This window comes from Ambystoma mexicanum, chromosome 13, assembly GCF_040938575.1.
Source record: "Ambystoma mexicanum isolate Mex_15411 chromosome 13, UKY_AmexF1_1, whole genome shotgun sequence".
NCBI lineage: Eukaryota > Metazoa > Chordata > Amphibia > Caudata > Ambystomatidae > Ambystoma > Ambystoma mexicanum.
Window position 1 is genome coordinate 205829631 of NC_090938.1, and position 22729 is coordinate 205852359.

Here is a 22729-nt window from a genome sequence, read left to right on the forward strand (position 1 = left end):
CAAGGGAATTTCCCTCGGAGGAGCCCTGGGGGACGCGTTCGTGGTGGTGTGGAATTTCCCACTATTGTACACGTTCCCTCCGATTCCCGTAATTCCTCAGATCATCAGGAGGCTCAGAGGGTTTTGGAGCCGGATTGGGCCAGGAGAACGTGGTACCCGGACCTTCTAGACATGTCCATCTGTCCTCCAGTACGTCTTCCTCAGAGAGAACCTTCTCTCTCAAATGGAAGGTCAGGTTCTCCATCCAGAGGTCAAAACGCTCAACCTTCATGCTTGGTATCTGAAAGGTTGAGATACAGGGATTGGAACCTTCCAGATTACGTTATGGAGTTGTTGCTTTCGGCAAGAAGGCCAGCAACAAAGTCTCTATACCGTTGCTGTTGGAAAAAGTTTTGCAACTGGTGCAGAGAAAAGAATGTCAATCTTTTTCTGTGTTCTATTCCGGAAGTATTATCTTTCCTTCTGACCCTAGCACATAGAGGTCTGAATATCGGAACAATAAAAGGTTACCTTGCGGCGCTTTCCTTCTTCAAGCAATCATCGGAAGAATGGTCCTACTTCAAAATTCCTTTGATAACACAATTCATAAAAGGTCTCACTAATGTGTTTCCTCCTCCACCCTTTTCAAGTACCGATTTGGGATCTAAATTTGGTATTCAAATTCTTAATGTGTGCCCCTTTTGAGCCTATGCACACGTGTCCATTAAGATTATTAACATGGAAAATAGCCTTTTTAGTTGCTCTAACATCAGCTAGAATAGTGAGCGAATTGCAGGCACTATCTTTTGGGCCACCCTATACTGTGTTCCATAAGAACAGAGTTGTGTTGAGGGTTAAACCATCATTTTTAGCGAAGGTAATATCTGATTTAAATCAGAAAATTGTTTTACCCTCATTCTATCCTCCACCTCATCCTTCTAAGGAGGACGAAAGACTACACAGACTGGACCCTAAAAGAGCTTTAAGCCTTTACATCTCTAGGCTTTCTAGACTTAGAGTGGACAACCAGTTGTTTATAGGCTACACTAGAAGAAAACTGGGTAAATCAGTAACAAAACAAACCATTTCACGCTGGATCGTGCTTTGCATTTCAGAATGCTACAGACTAGCACAAAAAGATCCACCAGAAGGGTTAAGATCTCATTCCACCAGAGGCATAGCCTCTTCCACGGCCCTTCAAAGAGGTGTCCCTATAAGGTCCGTTTGCGAAGCAGCAACTTGGTCTTCGCTTCACACCTTCTCAAAATTCTATAACCTGAATGCGTCCCAGTCTAGGGAGTTAACTATTGGAAAAGCAGTGCTTTATTCTGCCATCTAAAGGCATATCAAAACGAGAAAAAAAAAATCTGACCCCTCCTCCAAAGGAACTATGCAAAATACTGCTTTGGCAGCCTATCTAAGATGAAGAATACGTTGGAGGACACAATCCACTCGAAGAACAAGTTACTTCTTACCTGGTAACATTCTTTCGATTGGATGTTCCTCCAACGTATTCATCATCGCCCTCCCAACCTACCCCTCTGTAGATTTTTTTCCGGGTTATTACCATCTCAGATCTCGCAAGGCTGATGCCTGTCTGCCGGCACAATCTACAAAAACCGTACAAGATCACAGATACAAAAGAGGGGGAAAAACAGAACTGAGGCTAATGGGCGCCGTGCGTGCTACTTATACACCCGATGACCTCACCCTCGATGGAGGCCTTCGGGGGACCATCGACTCGGCGCACAGCGCCCTCTGCCGAAAAAATTTCTGAGGAGCAGCAAAGCTGGATGGAATACATCTAAGATGAGGAATACGTTGGAGGAACATCCAATCGAAAGAACGTTACCAGGTAAGCAGTAACTTGTTCTTCTATCTTAGTGTGGACATGCTCATATTCCCAATTCTATGTAAGTGCGGGCATGTTAATATTATGGCAGTCTATGTTGTTGGGAGGTAAGATACAGTGGCAGGGGTTTTCTGGAGTAGAGCAATTGCTCTACTCCCCACCCATGTCACACTCACAGTTTTTGTTGGTGTCTGTTAGCTGCTAGTTTCCTTGGCGTCCACCTGCAGACAGGTCCTGGAACCGCCAATGTAGGAGCCGCCCTTTGCCCGGGCCCTTAGCCGCAAGGGCTGCCGGGCTTAGGGCTGCCCTGGAAGGGTCAGTTAAAGGAGCCAGCCGGCCAATCAGACCACGGGTGAGAGCTGGGAGACGAGAGGAGAGGGGAAGCAGGAACACGGGGCGGACAACGCTGCGGGCAGGGCCCGGGGGGCTCAAAGAACAAAACTATGCCCAAATAAAAAGGCCCAGAAGGGTCAGGGCCTCACCCACGCTCACCTGAACACGCAGGGATGGTACTGTACTGTAGTCAAAGACTTCCCCCTTCTACAAAAGTATCACTGTGTTTCAAAAGGGCATAGTGTCACAATAAACTGTAAAGATAAGCCCTGCCTGGTTTGGTAGTTAGCTCTTCAGCTCGCAGTTATACAGCCACAAAGCAATTTGGTGTCCTATAGTTGTCTACATGGAACAGTGCCTTCTCCGTGACCGGGATATGCAGATTCATTTTGTCTGGCCTACGTCTCACGTAGGCCTCCCTGGTCGCAGATGAAGACGCTTCCCCTTTGGCCTATTTTGAATATTTGGACAGGAAATCCTCTACGGGATGAGCTGGAACCTGCTTTAAAGACATTCCAGCCAGGATACAATTATTAATAACATCAGGCTACTGATGACCAGTTAAGTAGACCGGGTAAGAGGTGGAATTAGAATAGCATGGGGACTGAGTTTCTGGCCACTGACTGGTCTTCTTTGTTTCTTATTTCTTGCTGGTCCTTCTCCATCTCCCAGCCACCTTCTTGCAGACCGAGCACTTTTGGTACGATATCCGAGGGCAAAGGAATACATGTTACAGCAGCCTGGATTGAATCCCTGGCAACGGGTTCGCTTTGGACCAACCTCCTGTTGTAGTTTACCTTTTGTAAGGAAACTTCTCCTTAGTTGATTCATCTTTGGACTTTCACAAGAATAAAGATACACTGGACCTTGTCCTCTGCCCTAGAGTTGAAGGCAGAACGTATACAATGCAGGGGCAAGCTCTGCTCCCCAACCATCGCCAGGAAACATTGGCCGTGATACGGTTGTGAACTGAGGCCCCTTTGGTCCCTGTGCACTGAAACCAGAAGCCTGTTCATAGAAGGTTAAGGTACCCCCGTAGGCAACTTCCTGCCGTGGCAATGCATATCTAAGGGCTCCCCTTGTCTCTAGACGCTACAGGTATCGAAATTAAAATTAGATGAGCAGGAGCTAAAATCACCTCATGTGATGATTCTAAGAATGGAGTCACTTTTCCCCATAGGGGAACCCTCCTGTGAGGCCCAGGCGGTGTAACTGCTAATCAATAATCCCCCTGTGCAACGTGAGAAGATCTGTTGGGTGAGGATTTACCTTGTGGAGGGAGGGCCGCTCACTCCATACAATCGCACCCTTTTCCCCATTACGCATCCCATACCGGGCTCCCATAACACATCAATGACTTCCCTTATAGTATATTGTATTGTAAGTCCAGTGCAGTTCCAACTATTTGTATTTTTATTGTTTTATATAGTGCCTTAATCCAAGGCGCTTTACAGTTAACAACAAGTAACTGTAGCAGAGGACTTTGAAGTAGCCATTATTTCCAACAGAGGTCCAGTGAATTCTTCTTGCCCATATCAGAGTCCAAAGATGAATCAAAGAATGAGAGCATGCCCCTTTCCTTATAAAGTCAAATTGTCACTGGAGTTGGTCCAAAGCAAGCCTGGTGTACGGAGTTCCAATCAAGGTTGTTGTAACAAGTGATCTCTGGCTTATGACATCAGACCCGAGTACCTTGCCTGCAGGAAATGTAGGGGACTGGAAAAGAGTGCCTTGAAAGAAATCCAAATGGGTGGGACCGTGCTTGTGGCCTACCTCTCCCTTCTAGCTACCCAAACCCCACACCTTTAGCCCTTTCCATACCTGCTGACTTCAAATCAACCTCAGTAGGCAACACCCTGGTGAGAGTGTGACTTTATGCAAACGCTGCCCCTGAAGCACTGGTTCCCAGCAGACCTCTTGGGTGAAGGGACTATGCCTGCGGATGGGGTGGGGTTTTCCTTTTCAGCAGGACAATCAATGGGTTGGTGTTCTAGCTATTGTTCCACCTGGCAGTAGTGGAGATGGACTAGACACTAATCAATGGGCATCCTCTTCATAGCTGGGCCCCGCTCGCAGAGCTAATGCCAGTGTGATATTGAGTTGTGGCTATAATTGCGGGTTTTAGTGACCTCCATGCCACAACCAGGCATGGCTTATTTTTAAAGATTCCCGTGCCACTAGACTCACTAATGCATACAATTAAGATTTAGATAGAGGTGAAGGAGATTAAAAAGTCCTGCAGGGACTTTGTCCCAGCTGTTGTCGGGAAAGTCCATGTGACCTTTAACTTGCTCTGTTCCACTGCACTTCTCTAAAGTGTAAGGAAAGCATGGTATCAAAGTAAGACGGACACAAGTGATCACAGTTTAAGGGTGTTTATTGTTAGGGGTGTGAAAAACGCCTAGCTAATCCTAAATCTACGATGGGAGCATGTTAATGACCATCAAATAATAATAGTCCTAGTGGAGTCTAGTCAAATAAAAAAGGGCCTATACTAAAAAAAAAAAAGTATTGTCAATCCTTACTGCTATGCTACAAAATAGTGTGGGATACTGTTCACAAAATGATGATGCTTAGGTCGGTGCCTTCCTTCCCCATGTTTTTAGCACGGGACAAGGCGGGTCACTTTAGCACAGCACACTCCTGGGCTTCTCCGGCACGAGGTCACAGTTCCTTTCACCAAAATCATGGCCTTCTGTGCCCAAGTCTTCATTGCAAAGTCTCTTGCCTCAGAGGATGTCCTGATGTCCCAGAAACAACCATAAACAATAAAGAAAAGTCCCTTTCTTAATATTTATGTACAGCAATTTACTCTTCACCCAAGATTCCCCTCAGTCGGGCTCCGATACTTCTTTCACCGTTAGCCTCCCTCAGTTGGGTTCAGACCAACTTCAATTAGTAAGCATCCCTCAATCGGGTTCACATTTGCCACAACAGTCTTCTCAGGTGTTTTTCACCCTGGATCCCCCTCTTTCAGGCTTGGACCCCTTTTCTACAATGAGTCCCCCTCAGCCGGGCTCAGACCAATTTCAGTTTCCAAACAATGGCAGACTTGCGAATGTGCACAGGCTTCCATGTAACCAGCTGCAGGACCACTTCGATTTCACAGTTCAATAATTCCTCCCATCCTAGGGAGGGGGGGGGCACAAAACAGAGCCCTTCGAGTGAGCACCCACCTGGCACCAGACCACCCTGTATCTGGTACCTAGTTCAATTTTACAAAAGTCAGTTGTACGCTTCTTTTTCTTTCTACAATGTTGCTGCTTGCAACCTTGAGCACAACACAGCCCGGTCTGCTATCAGTTTCTCAAACTCACCGGCTGTGCTGAACTCGTTGGCGTTGCTTTACTGTCTGAGTCAAGGACGGTACCACAGTGGCAATTGCGTCTCCCTGCACTGGCTATCGGTGCGGGAGGGCCCGGTGTACCTTTGACACACGCTACACCGTTTGTCAGCTGTAATTGTCTTTTCTTTTTCTTGAGGCTTCTTAAAAGTCGCGGTTCTGGGTTGAAAAGGGCAAGGGTAATTCCCTCCTTGTTGTCCTCTCTGATCTCGCTGCCTTTCTCCTCGGTTCAAACTGCAGTCTCGGAATAGCTGCGTCCCATGCGTTTGGCCTTGCTCCGAGTGTGATTTCGTGCTCAGCCTTTTATCTGTGTGGGGAAGTGTGATGGAAGTGTGTGTAAATCAGTAATTGCCTGACTCTGCCTGACCCTTGTGTTGGGACATGTCAGGTATACGACTCTGGTGTTAGTCCATTGTTGTTCATGATGAAATGCCTGTGAGAAAGGGTTTGTGTTGTAAAAGGGGGGGGTGGTTGAGTTTCAAGTTATCCTAACTGGTAGGACGGGGAAAGGGTGAGGAAGGGGATACCGGGTCTCGCCCTCCAGTGTCCCACTTCCACGCCCCCTCCATAAAGGTGATCCTCCTGGACTGGTCCATCCCTAGGAACTGGTTCCATTAGCGATGGCCCTGGATGACCGATCCCCGAGGACTAGGGGGTGAGAGACCTTCAGGTTTCGCACAATAGACTGGTTTCTACAAAGGCAAATGAGCACACTATACTTGGCATGGTGCATTTATGAAACTGTGGGATGTCTGTAATAAGCCCTCCTTTTTATGTTAATTAAAAAAAAAAAAGCAGGCGATTCTGCACTTACCAGATGGCATTTTCACAATTGCTCTTAACGTTTTATGTATAACAGTTGTAACTCTTGAGTTCTAGTTTAGCAGTAGCCCCCTGAGGAAGAGGAATCCAACAGATTAAGAGGAATTGAATTCCTCTTAATCTGTTGGATCTGCAATTAGTGTCGAACTATATTTGTGATGGGTCTTTTGTATTGATCCCTTGTGCCATAGCTCAGTATATGATGGACATGTTACCGAGATGTGTGTAACTTGCAGGTCACAGATCAGAATCCCAGCAATGGTGAATCTACCTTTCATCATTCAGAGCTAGTATAGAAAAGCAAAAACCTGTGAATGAGGGTCGATATGGTGTGGCATGCCCATAACCTATTTTTCTGTGAGGCAATGGATCCACACAACACACTTGTCAGAAGTACCAGCTGATTTTACTCTCTTAAAATAGTAAAACATGCCTCGCAAAAAAATAGGGAGTAAAATTGGGAGCCTGCCCCATGCTTCTACCCAGATAGGTTCATGAATGTGGCTGAATCATTTGTACCAGAGAAAGCAGCCTGAATATTCTGTTGGATCTGAGGCAGAACTTTAAGGTAAGAATTCATTCTTTTCATTACAAGGCGCAAACTAGTATAATCACAAAATTCGGTTTTTAAAACAAGTGCATTTTATTATATTAGGAAATGAAATGCTTATTTTGCTCCCTACTAAAAAATGAGAAGTAAAATATTCCCCATAAAGTAGCAGTAGTACAATCTGAATGTTTGTTTTCAGGAGATTGTTGAATGGCTGGCAACACATTTCCCTGCAAAAAACGGGTTTTAATCTTCTCCTACAACTTCAAAGCCCTTAATTAAGGAATGGTTTAAGGGGTTGCAGGATTTTGAGTTTACAGATGCAGTGTAAGCCATATCGTTTTTATTGGTTTCTAAACTGTCCCTTTTGCCACTTATAAATGCATCGGCGAAGGCGACAAATTATCATCTTTTTAAATTGGGAGCAGTGAAACCTTTCATAATGAATGTTCATTTCCGTCTTCTAGTTCAATCATTGGTAATGTCCGTGTAGATTTTGGAAATGCACTGATAATGGGCCTTCTGAGATCTGCTTTAGTCTCATTAAAAGCAATTGTTTAATGCAGCGGGCAGGATAATTGTGGGGGCAAGAAGATTCGATCATGTAACATCAAAAACTTTACAAACAGCACAGAGTCTCATGTTTAAATGACTTGGTATTATACACAGAGCACTTTACTCTTAGACTACCCACTTGGCAAGAAAATTGGAGAGGGAGAGCAAGAGAGAATGAATATATATATATATATATATATATATATATATATATATATATATATATATATATATATATATATATTATAATATATATATTTCGAAGTACCTAAATTCAAAAAGGTCGAATACTCTAGTGATCATTTACTGGCACAGCAGCAAATTATTGGAAATACCGGAGTTAAGAATGATACCGGACTACCTGAAATTTTGTAAACTCGTGGAAACCTGGTTATGAAGTGATTCGAAGTATGGTTTCTTTTAAGATTTTAGAACTATTTTCTTATTACGATGAATGGCCTTTTTAGTGTATGAAATATTATGATAGAACTGTTTTAGAAATTGCATTTTTATGTTTGAACGCTCTTGATCCAATTTGTCAAGTTTACACTATATCAAAACTATGAATAAATTAAAATCTGTGCCCTTGGTACTTATTTTTAGGTTCAGTCCTCAGTTTTGTATGCCATGAGCTTCAGAATTAAAGAATGTCTCTTTTGGTAGTCATGTCTAGTGTTGATACTTTGTGAGATGAGCCCTGCTGCCATAATATCAACAGTGTGAGAAAGATTTACTGTGAAATTTTTACTTTTTATGATCACAGCTTAGGTGAAAGGGACCCTTTTGGAGTCAGGGTAGAACTTTAATCTTTCTTTAATACTGGTTATATCTTGTTTTCAAGTTAGTTGCACAGGGTCAGCTTCCCCCGTTCATCCTCACAACTTCACATTCATCTCCCACTAGCACTTTGCACACAGTTTACATGCCCAGGGTGCCTGGTATTATACTGTTTCATACCATTCTACCATCACTCTGCCGGTGCCTGCATACTGTCTCCAAGCCGCCGCCAGCGACCCTCCCCGCTCAAGGGCGAGCGCAGCAACGAAGCATCGCCGCGTCAGCTCATCCACCTTGGCTGATCTAGTTCTTCTACTGGTGCCTCCAAACCGCTCCTGGTCTCGCCGCCTGCGGCCCTCCCCGCTCAAGTGCGGGCCTAGCCACGGAGGATTGCTGCATCAGCCCGACCACCGCGGCTGCCTGAGTCCTCTCACCAGTGCCTGCTTACTGCCTCTGTCCATCCACCTGTGGCCCTCCCTGCTCACAAGTGGGCACAACCACAAAGGATTGCTGCATCAGCCCATCCACCTGGCTGCTTGATTTCTTCTATTGGTACCGCCGCCTGCGGCCCTCCCCAGTCAGAAGCAGGCGCAGCTACATAGGATTGCCGCATCTGCCCATCCTCCTTGGCTGCCCCTGTTCTTCTGTTGGAGCTTCCATACCGCTCCTTGCACCACCGCCTGTGGCCCTCCCCGCTCAAGATCAGATGTAGCTGCCTAACATTGCGGCATCAGTCTGCCCGCCTCAACAGCCCTTGCCCCTTACCAACCCTCACCCTAACACTGGTCCTGGTGCCTCCGGCCCTCCCCGCCCAAGAACAAGTGCAGCAGCCCATCATCCTGACATCAGTCTGCCTGCCTCAGCCACCCGGGCCCCTTCCACCAGTGACCCTATCCAAGAACTGGTACCTGCATAGGAGTAGGCACGGACGCCCTGGTTCTCCTTGACCAGCCTGCCTTCGACCGCCTGTGGTCACCCCCTGGCCCTGGGCTGTCTACAGTGTCGGGTGCCTGCTGTCTGCGTCCCCATTCTGGCTCGGTTATCCATCTGCTGCCGCTGGTCCTGGGACTTCCATTGGTGTCTACTGGTGCCTGCTGCCTGGCGCTTCCACTCCGGCCCGGCGCCTCTCCCTGTTGACCCTCCACCCCCTCGGACAGTGGCAGGCGCCGCTCCATTCTGCTCCTGGTCTGCTGCTACTCCTGGTCTGCTGCTACTCCTTCCCCCCTTCATCTAAGTCCTTTACCCAGTCCCAGCAAGTTTCACACTTATCACCTCCTGCTGCTCAGCACTGGCTGCTATCCTCTCCCCGTCCTTCATCTAAGTGTGTCCATAGAATACTGTCCCTACTAGAAACTGCTACACTGGTCTCTGTCCTCGCCATCACAAGTCTCTACAGCTACGGACCTTCTTTACTCCACTTATCTCTGAACCCTCTGTTATGCGATTTACCAAATCTCCTTTTCACCACCCTTTCTTCCCTCCCCCATTTTCTCGCTCCCCCCCACCTTCTCCTCTGCCTCATACGCTCCTTTTCCCTCCTAATGCCCAGCCCTCTCCTCTATCCCCTCCCACACTCCTCCTGTCACACACCTACCCTCTCTCACCATCCTAATCTTCTTTACCCCCTACCGCCCGTCACTCCAACCTCATGAACATGGCACTCTGGAACGCCAGATCCATCTGCAACAAAACCGCAGCAGTTCTTGACTAATTCTTTCGTCTCAACCTTCATATCCTATGCCTAACTGAAACCTGGATTCCCCCCCATAACACTTCTGTCCCCACTTCCCTAACCACCTCCTTCTCTCATACCCCTCGCGCTACTGGCCGTGGCGCAGGCGTTGGCCTCCTCTACCACCCCCATCGTCCCCCTGGCCCTCTTTCTTCCTTCTATGAAGACCTTGATCACCTCCTCTCGCTTATCTCTCCCTCCACCTCTCCTCTATCTGTGCTTGGCGATTTTAATCTCCATCTTCCTTCTCCCCCTCAATCCTCTCCCCTCTTCTCTATTCTTAACTCCTACCTCCTCCCCCCCCACCTTCCTTCCTCCCCCATTCACTCCTCTGGGTCCACTCCTACCTCCTTCCCCCCCCCTTCCTTCCTCCCCCACTCACTCCTCTGGGTCCACCCTTGACCTCATCTTCAATTCTTCCTACCCCTCTTCCCCAGTCTCTAATCTTCCTGTCTATCGCTCCGATCATGCCTTACTTTCCTTCTCCCTTTCTCCCCTCCCACACTCCTCCGCTGTTAACCCATCTCCTCCAATCTACTCACGGCGTGACTTTCGCAACATTGACCCTACCCTCTTTATTGACACTTGCTCTTCTTCTCTTCCCTCTCTCCAAGACTAATCAGCGAATGATGCTCTATCCTCCCTTTCCTCTTCTATTTCCTCCTCCCTTGATCAACTTTACCCCCTTTCTCCCCCCTCCTTCCCCCCAACTCGGAAACCCTCTCAACTTTGGCTCACTCCTTAACTCCTCTCTATGCGGCGCCTTCTCCGACGTCTGGAGAGACTCGGGCTCAAAAATCCCTCGCTTTCCAACCAAACCGCCTACTTCTCTTACCACGCACTCTACGACTCTTGTCTTGCCTCGGCTAAATCCTCCTACTTCAATAACCTACTCCAATCTCAAGCCACTCACCCTCGCCGTATCTTCCAAACTCTCTCTCGACTTCTCTCTTTCCCCCACTCCTGATCCCTTCTCCAATTCTACACTCTCTCCTTCTGACTTCTCTAACTTCTTCTCCAAGATTCTTACCCTTTGGCAAAAAATCAACTCCTCCTCAGATTTCCCCTCTTCTTGCCCACCTCCCCCATCCTGCATGTCCATCTTCTCACCTGTCTTCCCTTCCGAAGTCTCCACCCTCCTCTCCAAAGCCCACCCCACGTCCGCCCCAACTGACCTGCTCCCTTCCCCCCCTTCTTATCCCTAAGATTTACCCTCTTATCACCACCTCACCTCCTTCTTCAACACCTGTCTCTCCTCAGCAACCTTTCCCTCTGCTTTCAAGCATGCCACGATCATCCCAATTCTGAAGAAACCTTCTGCTGATCCCCTTCTCGCCTCTAACTTCCGACCTATCTCTCTTCTCCCATTCCTCTGCAAGCTTCTCGAGCGCCTCGCCTACTCTCGGCTCTCTTTCTATTCCCCCTCCCGTTCCCTTCGGTCCGCTGACCATTTCCTTCTCACTGTACCTCCGTCCCCCTGTGCCTCCTCCCATTTCTGCTCCTTCCAACTTCTAGCACCTCTGCACTGGAACTGCCTTCCTCTTGCAGTCCGCTCTACCCCGACCTCCCAGCTCATTCCGCACTTCCTTAAAACTCTCCTCCTCCATTCTCCTCCTTGAAACCCCTTCCCCCTTCTGCATCCCTGCTCTCCTTATTCTTTCCCCATGACTATCTCCCTCCCCGCCTCCCCACTCTCACCCTTCCCCTTCCCTCCTCCTACTCATCATCACACCCCCACCCAGTCCTATTCCTCTATTCTCCCTATCTCCATCAGTTAATTGCTCTTCTCACTGTTTTGTTGATTCATATTGTAGTTTTGCTTCCATCGTTATATTGTTTGTTTTTATGTATTAAGTTGTTCCACTGTACAGCGCTTTGGTGTAAGGTGCTCTATAAATCTATAAATACATTAAAAAAAACTGTTCCTCACAGAAACTTGAATGGCTTGGTTTTGCTGCTCATTAAGATATTTTTCAAGCCTTTCGTACATAACAATTGCATCACTTCATTGTTTAATAAGACGTTTCAGAGTGCCCCTTTTAAAAAAAACAATAGACAAGTCTAAATCACTGCCCTTCGAGAGGAAGAAGCAAAAGCTGTCGCCATCAAAACTATTGTCTGGCTGGAAATGTTTTTGCAACTATGTGTTTCAATGCTTCTAAAGGTAAAACCAATGGTTTCAGCACTGGCCACTCCGTAATCTCCCTTTGATTTGTTCCAGATATCTCTTTAATTGCCGATGAGACATTTGACTTTGGAATTTGTTCGCCTTCTGATAGGTAAGTTGCCACTAATTTCCAATTATTAGAATTTTGTGTTATCGATCTGCACAGCATTTTGTTTTCTTCTTATCCACGAGGCATGAGAATTTAAGCTCAGTGTGTCTTGCATAATTTGTTTGTAGTGTAAAATCCAATGGGATGGAGATATTTTTGTTTGCTCAAATACATTTAATTTACTGCTTTAGCACTGCATGGAAACCTTCCCTGAGACAGATAATGTGCTGAAAGTTTGATGCATTCTTAGGAAATGCCATCCATATGTTATTAGGGGGGGCATGAACAGAGCAGGTTGACTGAGAAGCTCTTATTCATGCATTTCTGTGGATTTGCCTGAAAACATTTTTTTTCTTTCTAAAATAGTTTAGTTTTACCATGCAAGAACTGTGCTGAGCATTTCTTGAAAAAGCAATTTGATCAGTATAAAAGAGGGTTCAAGTAAAGTGTGTAACCTTGGAAGGTTTCCACCTTAAGATGCAACAGAACGGATTTGTCCTTCACAACAAACCTGTCTTCCACAGAAATGGAATATGTGGCTACAAGCAGTGCTCCTGTTCATGGCACTAGCCATGGAAACGGTCTTGCTGGAGAGATTAAAGGAGTCTGAGCTAGGATGGGTGAGGGGTTGGTGGGAGACTACAGTGAGCAGTCTGAGCTGGTGAGGAGATGCAGTAGAAGGGGGCTAGCTGAAAAAAGTGGAGCCTTTTAGGACAGTTTTCTGAAGTCCAACTAAGGGCTTAGCAAAACAATACAACTGATGACTACAAAACTCCACTCTTAGTATATCACTCTATCACCTGAGTATTTGGTAGCGTAGACAGAGCAGCCAGGCTTATCTTAGGAGGGAGAGAGCTGTAGGAAAGTACAAAGAACCTTAGAATACAAATTGTGCAATAGAATACAAATGGTGCAACAGAAACACTTGCACCCGGAAGTATTATAAAAAATAAAGTTTATTATAAATACATCTATGCCAAGGTAAATCTTGGTGGGTAATGTACGGAAGGCATGGTATCACAAGTATGGCACAGACCCAATAGGTACAATTTGTAAACCTTTATGGAAGTTTCTGGGGTTGGAAAACTCCTACTCTGCCCTATTACTAAGAGGGGAGTAGTCTGACCATCAAACGATAAGCAAAACAGTCCTAGTAGAGAGTCTGTCCAATCAAAATGTCCTATGGTAACAAAAACCTAATGCCTGCCCTATATCTTGTACCATAAAGTGGAAATGTATGCAAAGGAAAAATCGGTGTTCAAATTTAATGTAGCTAAATCAGCTCTCCTCCCCACGTTAGACCCCACGGAGTAAGGCGGTCTTTGGAGGCAGGAGAACACTCTGGCTCGGGTTCTTAGTAAAATAAACACAGTACAATAAACTGTTCCAAAACATGGATCGAGGTTGTCCTGGCCTACCACATTAAAGTCTCTCGTGCAGACCTCCAACTAATGTTTCAAAGTTCACGTAGGTCCCCCCTCTGTCAGGGTCATACCTCTTCAGCATAAAGTTCAGCCTAAATTTGCAAAGCGGCTTCCTTCCACAAGCTTATTACACTTTGGGTGTCTTAGACTTTCAAATGTGCGTGGCTTTCTCTACAGACCTCCGCAGGACCACTTCAACTTATAGTTCAAGATTCAACTTCCACTGTCCTTTTCTCTATGAGGTAATTCTACTTACTTTGCTTTTGCACTTCATTTCCTTTATCGTTGCAAACAATGCACCTTTCACCTTCGAGTGGGCTACTGCCTTTCGCCGGACCACTCCGTTACTCGGTATCACTGATTCCACAGCTGTCTTTTTAATTCAAAGTCAATTCAGAGGTCTGCCGTTCTTCGCGTCTGATCCACACACTTGCAGCCATCACTTTCAAAATAATGTTGCCACTTCAAAATTTATTTAACACACGCTAGTCTCTCAGGTAGCCTGCCAACTCATTGACTGTGTGCATTTCTTTCTTGGTTTTATGGTATCCAATGACCTTTTAGGGGAGTTTTTTCTAAAGTCCTACTGGCAATAAGCCTTTAGTAAGCTATCCCAGTGGTTTGTAGATCCCCCCCCCCAACTATTAGTATCAGTCTGTACTAGCTCAGGACCTTGGTAGTGTGGCAGAGCAGTCAGGCTTATCTTAAGAGGAAGATGTGAGCTGTAGGTAAGTATACTGAATCTTGGACTAGACAGGCACAACAAAGAAGCACTTTTACATATATTTATATAAAAGATATATATATTTGTGCATTCTATTCACACCAGAATCACTTTTACGGTAGAACACTTGAGTATACTAGATAATACACTCCAAAGGGCACGTTCACTTTTGTGTTTGTTCGCGTTCACATTTGTAGGAACGTTGGAAAGGGAAAAGACAAGGTTATCGTATTTTCGGTAATTGCACACTCGTGGTTTTCAACAGGCTATACAGTAATGCAAACACAAATATGTAAGTAAATTAAAGGGAAGAAAATAAGTGGTTATTGCAACATGAGCTTAGTTCAAGGTTCTAGAGACGGTTTCTTCACCTGGCAAGTCTTTTGTCCAAAAACGCAATCCTAGCTAAAGGCAGTTTGCAGAGGGCTTGAAGTCTTGACAAATGGCGAATAATGAAACGTTCTTGTGGATTTCTTCCAGTGTCTAAAGTTATTGAAGCAGCAAGTTAGCAACTAGCAAAGGAGACCTAAAAACGGTTTTGAGAAGGCGACACAAGCAGTGGCTTGGGCCAGAGGTAAGAAGGGGTTGCCCTAGACACCTCTTTGTGCACTCCAACGCTCTGGAACAGCTTCTTGTAATCAGGTAATCAATACCTTTTTCCCCACAGTACCTTTTAGTTTGAAGAAAGTTTTCCTGTTGGCTTCTCCACGATGTGGCAGCTCTGGACCCGACCTCCGGATTCCCTGGTCTGGTGACGAAAGGCAAAACAATGGACAGTGTCCCTCAGCAGCAGTCTCGAGGGAGGAACTGTAGCACGACTTTCAGCAACTTCTTGGTTCACTCTGCGGTTTTGGCACCTTTTCAGCAGCACCAATAAAGGACATGGATCGTCGGTCAATATTCACAGTCCCCAGTACCCCCCACTCCGGTGTTGGCGAGTTGGATCAGATCACTAGAGTGTCCTTTCAGGTTCAGCAAATATTTGGATGGATTCGGCCTTTCCACGATGATGCACTCGAAATGGGCAGAAGGTCTCCTGGTCTTGGGGTTCTGCAGCTCTGGAAGCTCCTAGGACCTATGGAAATGGCTTGTTTCAAAGTTCGTCTTGTTCCCACCAGCCAAAGGTAAGGAGTCGTCCTCTTCAGAGCGCCTCTGTCGCATAGAAAACGGGGTCAGGACAGCAGTGGTCGCTTCACGGTCTTGCGAAGAGTCTGCAGGCGTCTCTGGTAGTATTCTTATTCTGTTACTTCCGTTTCCTGTGATCGACTTACATTCCAGAAGCCTCACCTTTTTATACAGTTCCACCACACACACTCTCTCAGCATTTCACAGAAAGGGGCGTTTGGCTGTCCAGGACAGCCAGACCACCTGTGAGAGCTGGACCTATTCGGGCAGTCTGGCAGACAAAGGACAGGGGGCTGGAAGACTCCTCCCCACTTCCTGCTTGCCCAGTCACTCTGGAGCCTAGGGAGGGATACCTACTGGATCCCGCTAAAGGCATCGCACACACAGACCTCCCCCTCCCATGTCCCTTTCAGCGCAACACTTGTAGCATTTTGTTGCCGCTTGCGTCTAGCTGCCTGGCCTTGGCTTTACTTTCCCATCGCCGATCACTGTCCATTGTCTGCTCCGGCTGCACCCCATGTCTAATGACCACGTATTTGAGGTCTGTAGCTCTGAATTATGAGGACTTAGTCCCTGTCTCTGCAGCTGGTTCCTTTGTCTGAGGATTGGAATGTCTCTATCTCTTGTACTTGGCTGTGGGCCTCGTCTCGCACTTCTTGCTCCCTGTGCAGCCTGAAACAGCTTAGCTCTTCTCCTGCTCTGTGGCCGCCTGGACTTTTCTTATAACCATTATAATGCTGTTTCTACATTGCTCATGTGATGCTATGGTCCTTTATAGGTTGCTATACATGTGCACTAAGGGGCTCCATATATGCTCCTGTATGTCCACATGATTATTCGCTTTAAGCATCAGCAAGCTTCTCTCAGGATCTCTTGTGCCTTGCGGTTTCTGCATTACTGCATTTGGCTAGTGAAAAAATAATAAAGCAATGACAGTATGTATTTGAGTGTGTGTTTGTGTCGCGCAGTGTGGCTTGCACGTGTTCTTCATGTCTAACGCTGCTTATGTTGTGGTCTCTCTAATGATGTCAGCAACATGGCTTCTTGGTACTTGGTCCAGACTGTCCATAGAGGTGTCTTCTAGGCACGGATAGATTTGCACCACACCTGGTCTGTATGGCTGGCTGAGCGGGTACCTCTCAGTGTATGTATATCATTGGTGGACTTGGGATTAGTCTGAAATAGAATGAGTGGTTGCAGTATTTTTCTGGCCTTTCGGCTTGTCATGAACTTGGTAGGAGGGGGTGGTGGTGGTGGTGGTGGTGGTGGTGGTGGTAGATTCCAACTCCCTCTTCAGGTGGTGTGTGTCAATCTCTCAGGGAGGGATACTAAGTATTAAGAACTGTAGTTGCTTGAGGATATAGAAAATGTATCTTAAAGGAGGACCCTAAGTGTCCCCAGCAACACTGCCCATAAGGAGCTGTGTGCTGCATTACTAAAACACAGGTGCCTTTTAAGAGCTAAGGAGCAGACAGACTCCATAGTACAGGTAGATTAAAAAGAATAGAGTTCCAAAAGACAGAGCACAAGAAGGAATGAGTAGAAAAAGGCTCTACTCATTCAGGATTGAAAGAAAAAGGTCCAGAAGTCCAGCAAAAAGTGCTGGGTGTCCCACTACTAGAGGGGATAAAGCACAAAAAGTATAAATCCTCCCTAACATTCTTCTAGTTAAGTTTAATACCACAGGCATGGCCTTGCCTCTCCAACTCTGCCGTTCACCCTTGAAACACAATGCAGTCTTCACTTGAGGGATCTGGCCTGCTCCATGTGTCTTTCTTTCGGGCTGTCGGAGGCAACGACATCCAGTAGGGAACTCTTTGGGTTTTTGACCCGCTGCTCTTGTCCCTTGGTCCGCCCCCGCTGCTCCGGTAGGTTTGCCTTGGCCCCAGAAGTTCTGTTTGTACTCGTTTTCCACCTTGCTCAGAGTGTCTTTAGGTGTTGCCTTTTATCCGTGTGAGGAACGCTAATTGGTATCGGTGTATGCAGATGACCCGATTAACAGGACATGTCCAGTACGATGTATGAGCGTTAATCTCGTTACTCTGTCACCCTCTTCCTCGGCCCAGTGTTTGTGTGAAAAGGGGGGGGAGATTTGGGACCTTAGAGAATCCTATAAAATAGGATGGGGTCGATAGAAAAATGGGGGGAATACCGCTTCCACCATCTACTTCCTCACCCCCACTCCCCGAAGATCCCTCACTCAGGTGATCCACCCGGACTAATCCACCCCCAGGGTCTGCATCCAAAGGCAATGGCCGGTCCCTGGCCACCTGAGCGGGAGATCCCGGGCACTAGCGGGCGAGACACCCTATGTTTTCTCACAGTAAGTACTTTGCCATAGATTCATAAACAAATTATAACAACACAACACAACACAATGCTTAAGGTACACACATGAAAGCATAGACCTTGTTCAGAATCACTAACAGTGTTTCTAGGCAAGTCAGACCTAATCCTACACGATTAGAATAGAACACCCCCATTCAGGGGCAGTAAAACCACAAGTTGCTTTTAGATTACTTTTACAGTAATTCAAGGGTAGTAGATTCTGTCAGTCATGCAGTGGCACTCAGTTAAGAAATCACTTAATAAACCAACCCTGTTACCAGGATACCTTTCAGAATAGTGGAACACACACATTTATGGAACAGTATAAACCTATAACTACATTCAGGATAACTGTTATACTAGGTGTGTAAAACCTCTGTTGTAATGAACTGTTAAGCCAATTATTGGAGTCGGAAGCGGCTGTGTGGCGTGTGAGATTCTTTGTGAAGACGCCGGTTCGTGACACAGTGCGGCTTGACTTCACGTAGCGCACGTTGCTAGGTCCTTTCCTCTAACCCGCGGAAGACCGTGGAAGTCCGAGAAGGAGGAAGACGGGAGTGGAAAACGCGAAGAAAATGCGTGGAGGATCCTAGTAGGCAGCAGAGGGGAGTGAGACTGCTCTGACTGGGGCCCTCCGCGGATTCTGTAGTTCCTGTCCATAGCGTACCAGGTTAAGGCAGGTTAAGGCAGCCCAAGACAGGATCGATTGCTGCCGCCTGTGACATTACACCCACGCCAACGTATGTTCCAGCCGGCCCACTAAGCCCGTGAGCATTGTGCCTTGCGGGGCGGTGGACTGCCGGAGGACTAACAGTGAAGGTAACTTTAGCTGTGTACTGTGGCGGTGAATCTATTGTGAATTTATTCCACTGAGGCAGTGGTGGAGTGTGCATTACGCCTTTTTTTGCCTTGCCCCTCGCTGCTCCCCCCCCCCCCCCCCCCCCCCCCCTCTACCCCGTCTCCTCTTTTTTTTTTTTTTTTTTTTGGGCCCTTCAGATGGCTCCCAGACGGTCTTCGGACTAAGAAGGGAGTGTAACAACTCGGGAAGATTGTGCCCTCTGAACCGTTGAGCTTGACAAGGGGCTGGGGGGGGTAAAGGATACTGATAAAAAAAAAATAAAAAAAAAGAGACACTAGTTGGGCCCTAGTCCGTGGTGCATCAGTGCCAGCAGGAGTCAATAAGCTGAGAAATTAAATCTATTTTCTGAGTGCGAGCTATCTATTCCAGTCTTGGCTTAAATGCAACCAGGAAGTGAGCAGAATCACACCACATACAACCTTAGGAAGTCTAAGGCTGTAATAACACCGGTGAATATTCTGAACGAAGAGGTCCCTATGGGTAAGCGTAAGCCAAGAAAGGCTCAACCAGCTAACCAAGATGCTATTACTAAATTTTTTCCTGTCAATCATCCATGTGAAATTAATTCCACTGTGATTGAGGAAGATCCGCAGGACCAGCATGACAACGACCTATTGAGTGTGTCTAATTTTGATGACATTGACAATAATTCATTATTGGACTTATGTCTCAACATTCAGAGATCTATGACACCATTACCTATTCTAAGGCCGACCAATACCGTCAAGGTGCAGGTAAATAGATTGAGATCAATGATCTCTGAGGAACGGCCAGTGGTTGGGGGACAGGAGAGACTGTCCATTTCACCGAACCTTGCGATGGTCTCTATTGAGGATGACCCGGATGTTGAAATTGACCAAACGGATAAGTCTTACCCAGGAGCAGTGGAAATCGCGGAGATTCAGTCATCTGTGGTATCGCTGCAATTTGCATTAAAAATCTTGCTGAAGATGTCGGGGCGTATCCTAGCCAATACTGAGTCCCTAACAATGATGGAAAAAGAGAGAGGAAGGAATTCTGACGAAGCAGAAATAAATCTGTCTGACGCTATTCATATTGCTGATGTAATTGGAGGGCAGCAGAGCCTGGCAATTGACGAAGAGGCAAATAGCCCTAACCCATTCTTCTCTAAAAAACAGAAGAGGCTGGCCAGGAAAGCGGGAAAGCCGAAAAAGTCTGGTGTGAAGTCTACTTCAAAGGCAGTACAGAAATCATTAACTCTGCCATCCAAGAAGGGCAGGAAAAAATTAGCCAGAGCAAAAAAAAAGGAAAGCAGCCGGTGAGGGTTGCCTGACCAGCTGGCTTCTACCTGAACAAACGGAGGAACTGGAAGCCGAGGAGGAGGAAGATCCAGGGGAGGCTGAGATAGCCCATGTAACTGTAGAAACGGTGCTAAGTGAACCAACAGTGCACGAAGTATTAGAAGATAAAGAGGATGAAGTCACTATGGATAACAAAACTACGAAGAAAGGAAGCCGAATATGCTTGATTAAGAATTTATACCAAAGCAAAAATTCGAAGTGGCTATCGCGCTCTGAGCTTCTGACAAGACTCTACTCTGTTCCACAACTACGGGTACTTAAATCAGAAGACTTCCAATTTGTGGAACCTCTGAAAGGTCCTAATAACTACGTTTCAGCATTACACTGTAAGTTCATAGCAACGGCTGAGCTGCTCAGAAGCTTTAAAGTGGAACTAAAAACAGTGGATGTTGAAGTGGACGCTGATATAAATGAAATAGACCTGAATAGTATCGAGGAAGAGGCAGTGATTTCTTCAGCAACAATGACTCCTCTAAATCTTCCGATAGACAAAAGGGTGGAAGCATCTGATGTTAAACAAGTGCTTAAATGGCTAGCAGACGCACTTCCCGAGATTTTATCCAGACCATGAGACCTATTGATTCTATCATGGAATTGTCGGGGCTTTGCGCATCTTTTGTCACCTGAAGGGTCAACAAAGCTATTGGAGAAGCAAAGTTGCTTCTGCCTACAGGAGACGTGGGCCACCGATCCCTTACTCTTAGACGGCTTTGTACTCCACCACTCACCCGCCAGAAGGGGTGAAAAAGGCAGACCGTATGGTGGTATGGCGATAGGGGTGACTAATGCTCTGGTTTCAAGAAAGATTGACTCTAAGATGGCAGTAGAAATAACTTTGAACAGCAAGGACCCCTTGGACAAAATTCTGTTGATAAATCTTTATAACCCCCCCTGGGGCAACCTTAAGTGTACAATTACAAGACTCCCTTCATGACATATTGGCCACATGGCTGACATCATCTGCTGGCGCAGGGATTATTATTGCTGGGGATTTTAACTGCCACATGAAGGGACGGGAGAGTAAAACGGGAAATGTGAAATTGAAAGATCGGAGTGAGATGGTCCATAATAAAAAAGGGGTGGAAGGGGAAGCTTGGGAATATTTGTTTGAGTCCTGGGATCTGACAATGTTGAATGGTAGAACGAGGAGTGACCACCCGGGCCATCAAACATGGACAAATGGCAAAGCCCACAGCACGTTGGACTACATAATTGTCTGCCCCAAGATTCTTCATTTAGTGGAAGATATGATTGTTAATTCTAATGAGTGGAGTGATCATGCTGTCCTGAATTGTGTAATCAGTAGTAGTAGAGAACAACAACTACGTGGTAACCTAGGGGTGGTGAAAATTAGCACGTCAGGCAACAGGATCTCCTGGTCAGATAATAATATAGCACTTGCAGTCGAGGCTTTGGGGGCACTTGAATTTCACAAAGGCCCCAATTTCAGTGCAATGAGTATTGAGACCATTGAGAACTGGATTCATGCTTTTGCGGGTACGCATGCATCGGTGCCAATAGGAGCAATGATAAGTCAGTCGGATAAAAAAGTACCTTATGATAAAATCATCAGAGACATGAAACGGACCCTTCGAGCAGAACTCTGCTGGGTTAAACGAGCTTATTTACCTGGTGAGAACTGCTTTGTAAAAATAAGGGAAATCAAAAATAGATACAGGTCAGCTATTAAGGCAAAGAGAAGGGCGGATAAGCTACTCTCCTGGCAAAGATTAGTAAAGACCATTTGTGAAGGTAAGACACGTAAAATATGGTCTCTTCTAAGTGAGGTAAGCGGAACTCAAAAGGGAGCTCTAACTAATCCTATTGAGGCTGGGGTATGGGAAAAATTCCTAGAAAACCGAAACTTGAAAGATGACAACAGTAGCTTGTTAGGTAGCCCCCCGACAATTGCCCCGATTATAGTTTCATTTGAAACTATTCTGAATAAAATTGGAGAGATAAAATCTTCTCGAGCGCCAGGTCCCAATGGCTTAGCTAATATTGTTATAAAAGCTCACCCAGAGTTCTGGGCAAGATTATTAGCTATATTATTTAAGAAAGTCTTAAACACTGGTAAAATCCCCCTCTCCTGGCAACAGGCGATATTAATCCCTGTATATAAGAAGGGAAGTAGACTTGACCCCAGTAACTATAGGTTGCTTTCTATGCTTGATGCATCTGGGAAGATATTTGCTTCCTTACTCCTTCAAGAGCTGCAAATATGGGCTGAGAACTCTGGTGTCCTATCAAAATTCCAGAGTGGCTTTAGACAGGGCTACTCTACTTCCTATAATATCATGGTTATGGACATTCTTAGATCGAGAGCTCTCAAACCGGGGGCAACACCATTATATGCTCTATACATAGACTTTACAGCAGCTTTTGATTCGATTCCTAGAAGCCGGCTATGGAAGAAATTGCAGGTAATGGGATGCCCGGAAGGACTAGTATACTATCTTAGACTCCTCCATCAAAATAATTTCGCTAGATTGAGACTTGATCAAGATGGTCGCACGACTAAGAATGTATCCCAAAATAGGGGAGTAAAGCAAGGCTGTGTCACCGCTCCCCTAATCTATAATTTATACGTCTATGATATACCGATGGCAATAGCTGCAGCAAACAATTGCCCACCAAAAATAGGTAAATCTACCTGTCCCGTATTAGCATATGCAGACGATTTGGTTATCGTTGATTATAACATCAGTGGGATCCACAGATCAGCGGT

General features: G+C 46.1%; 1 protein-coding gene across 3 annotated transcripts in view; it reads left to right on the forward strand.

The window, feature by feature from the left end:
* The window catches only part of LOC138521091 (mucin-17-like), a 217079-nt gene that overhangs the window by 34529 nt on the left and 159821 nt on the right, over window positions 1–22729 (forward strand). For all 3 annotated transcript variants that reach the window (XM_069633654.1, XM_069633656.1, XM_069633655.1), the window contains exon 3: window positions 12165–12222. In XM_069633654.1, coding sequence (XP_069489755.1) covers window positions 12165–12222 — 58 coding nt within the window. The remainder of the gene's footprint in view (window positions 1–12164; window positions 12223–22729) is intronic.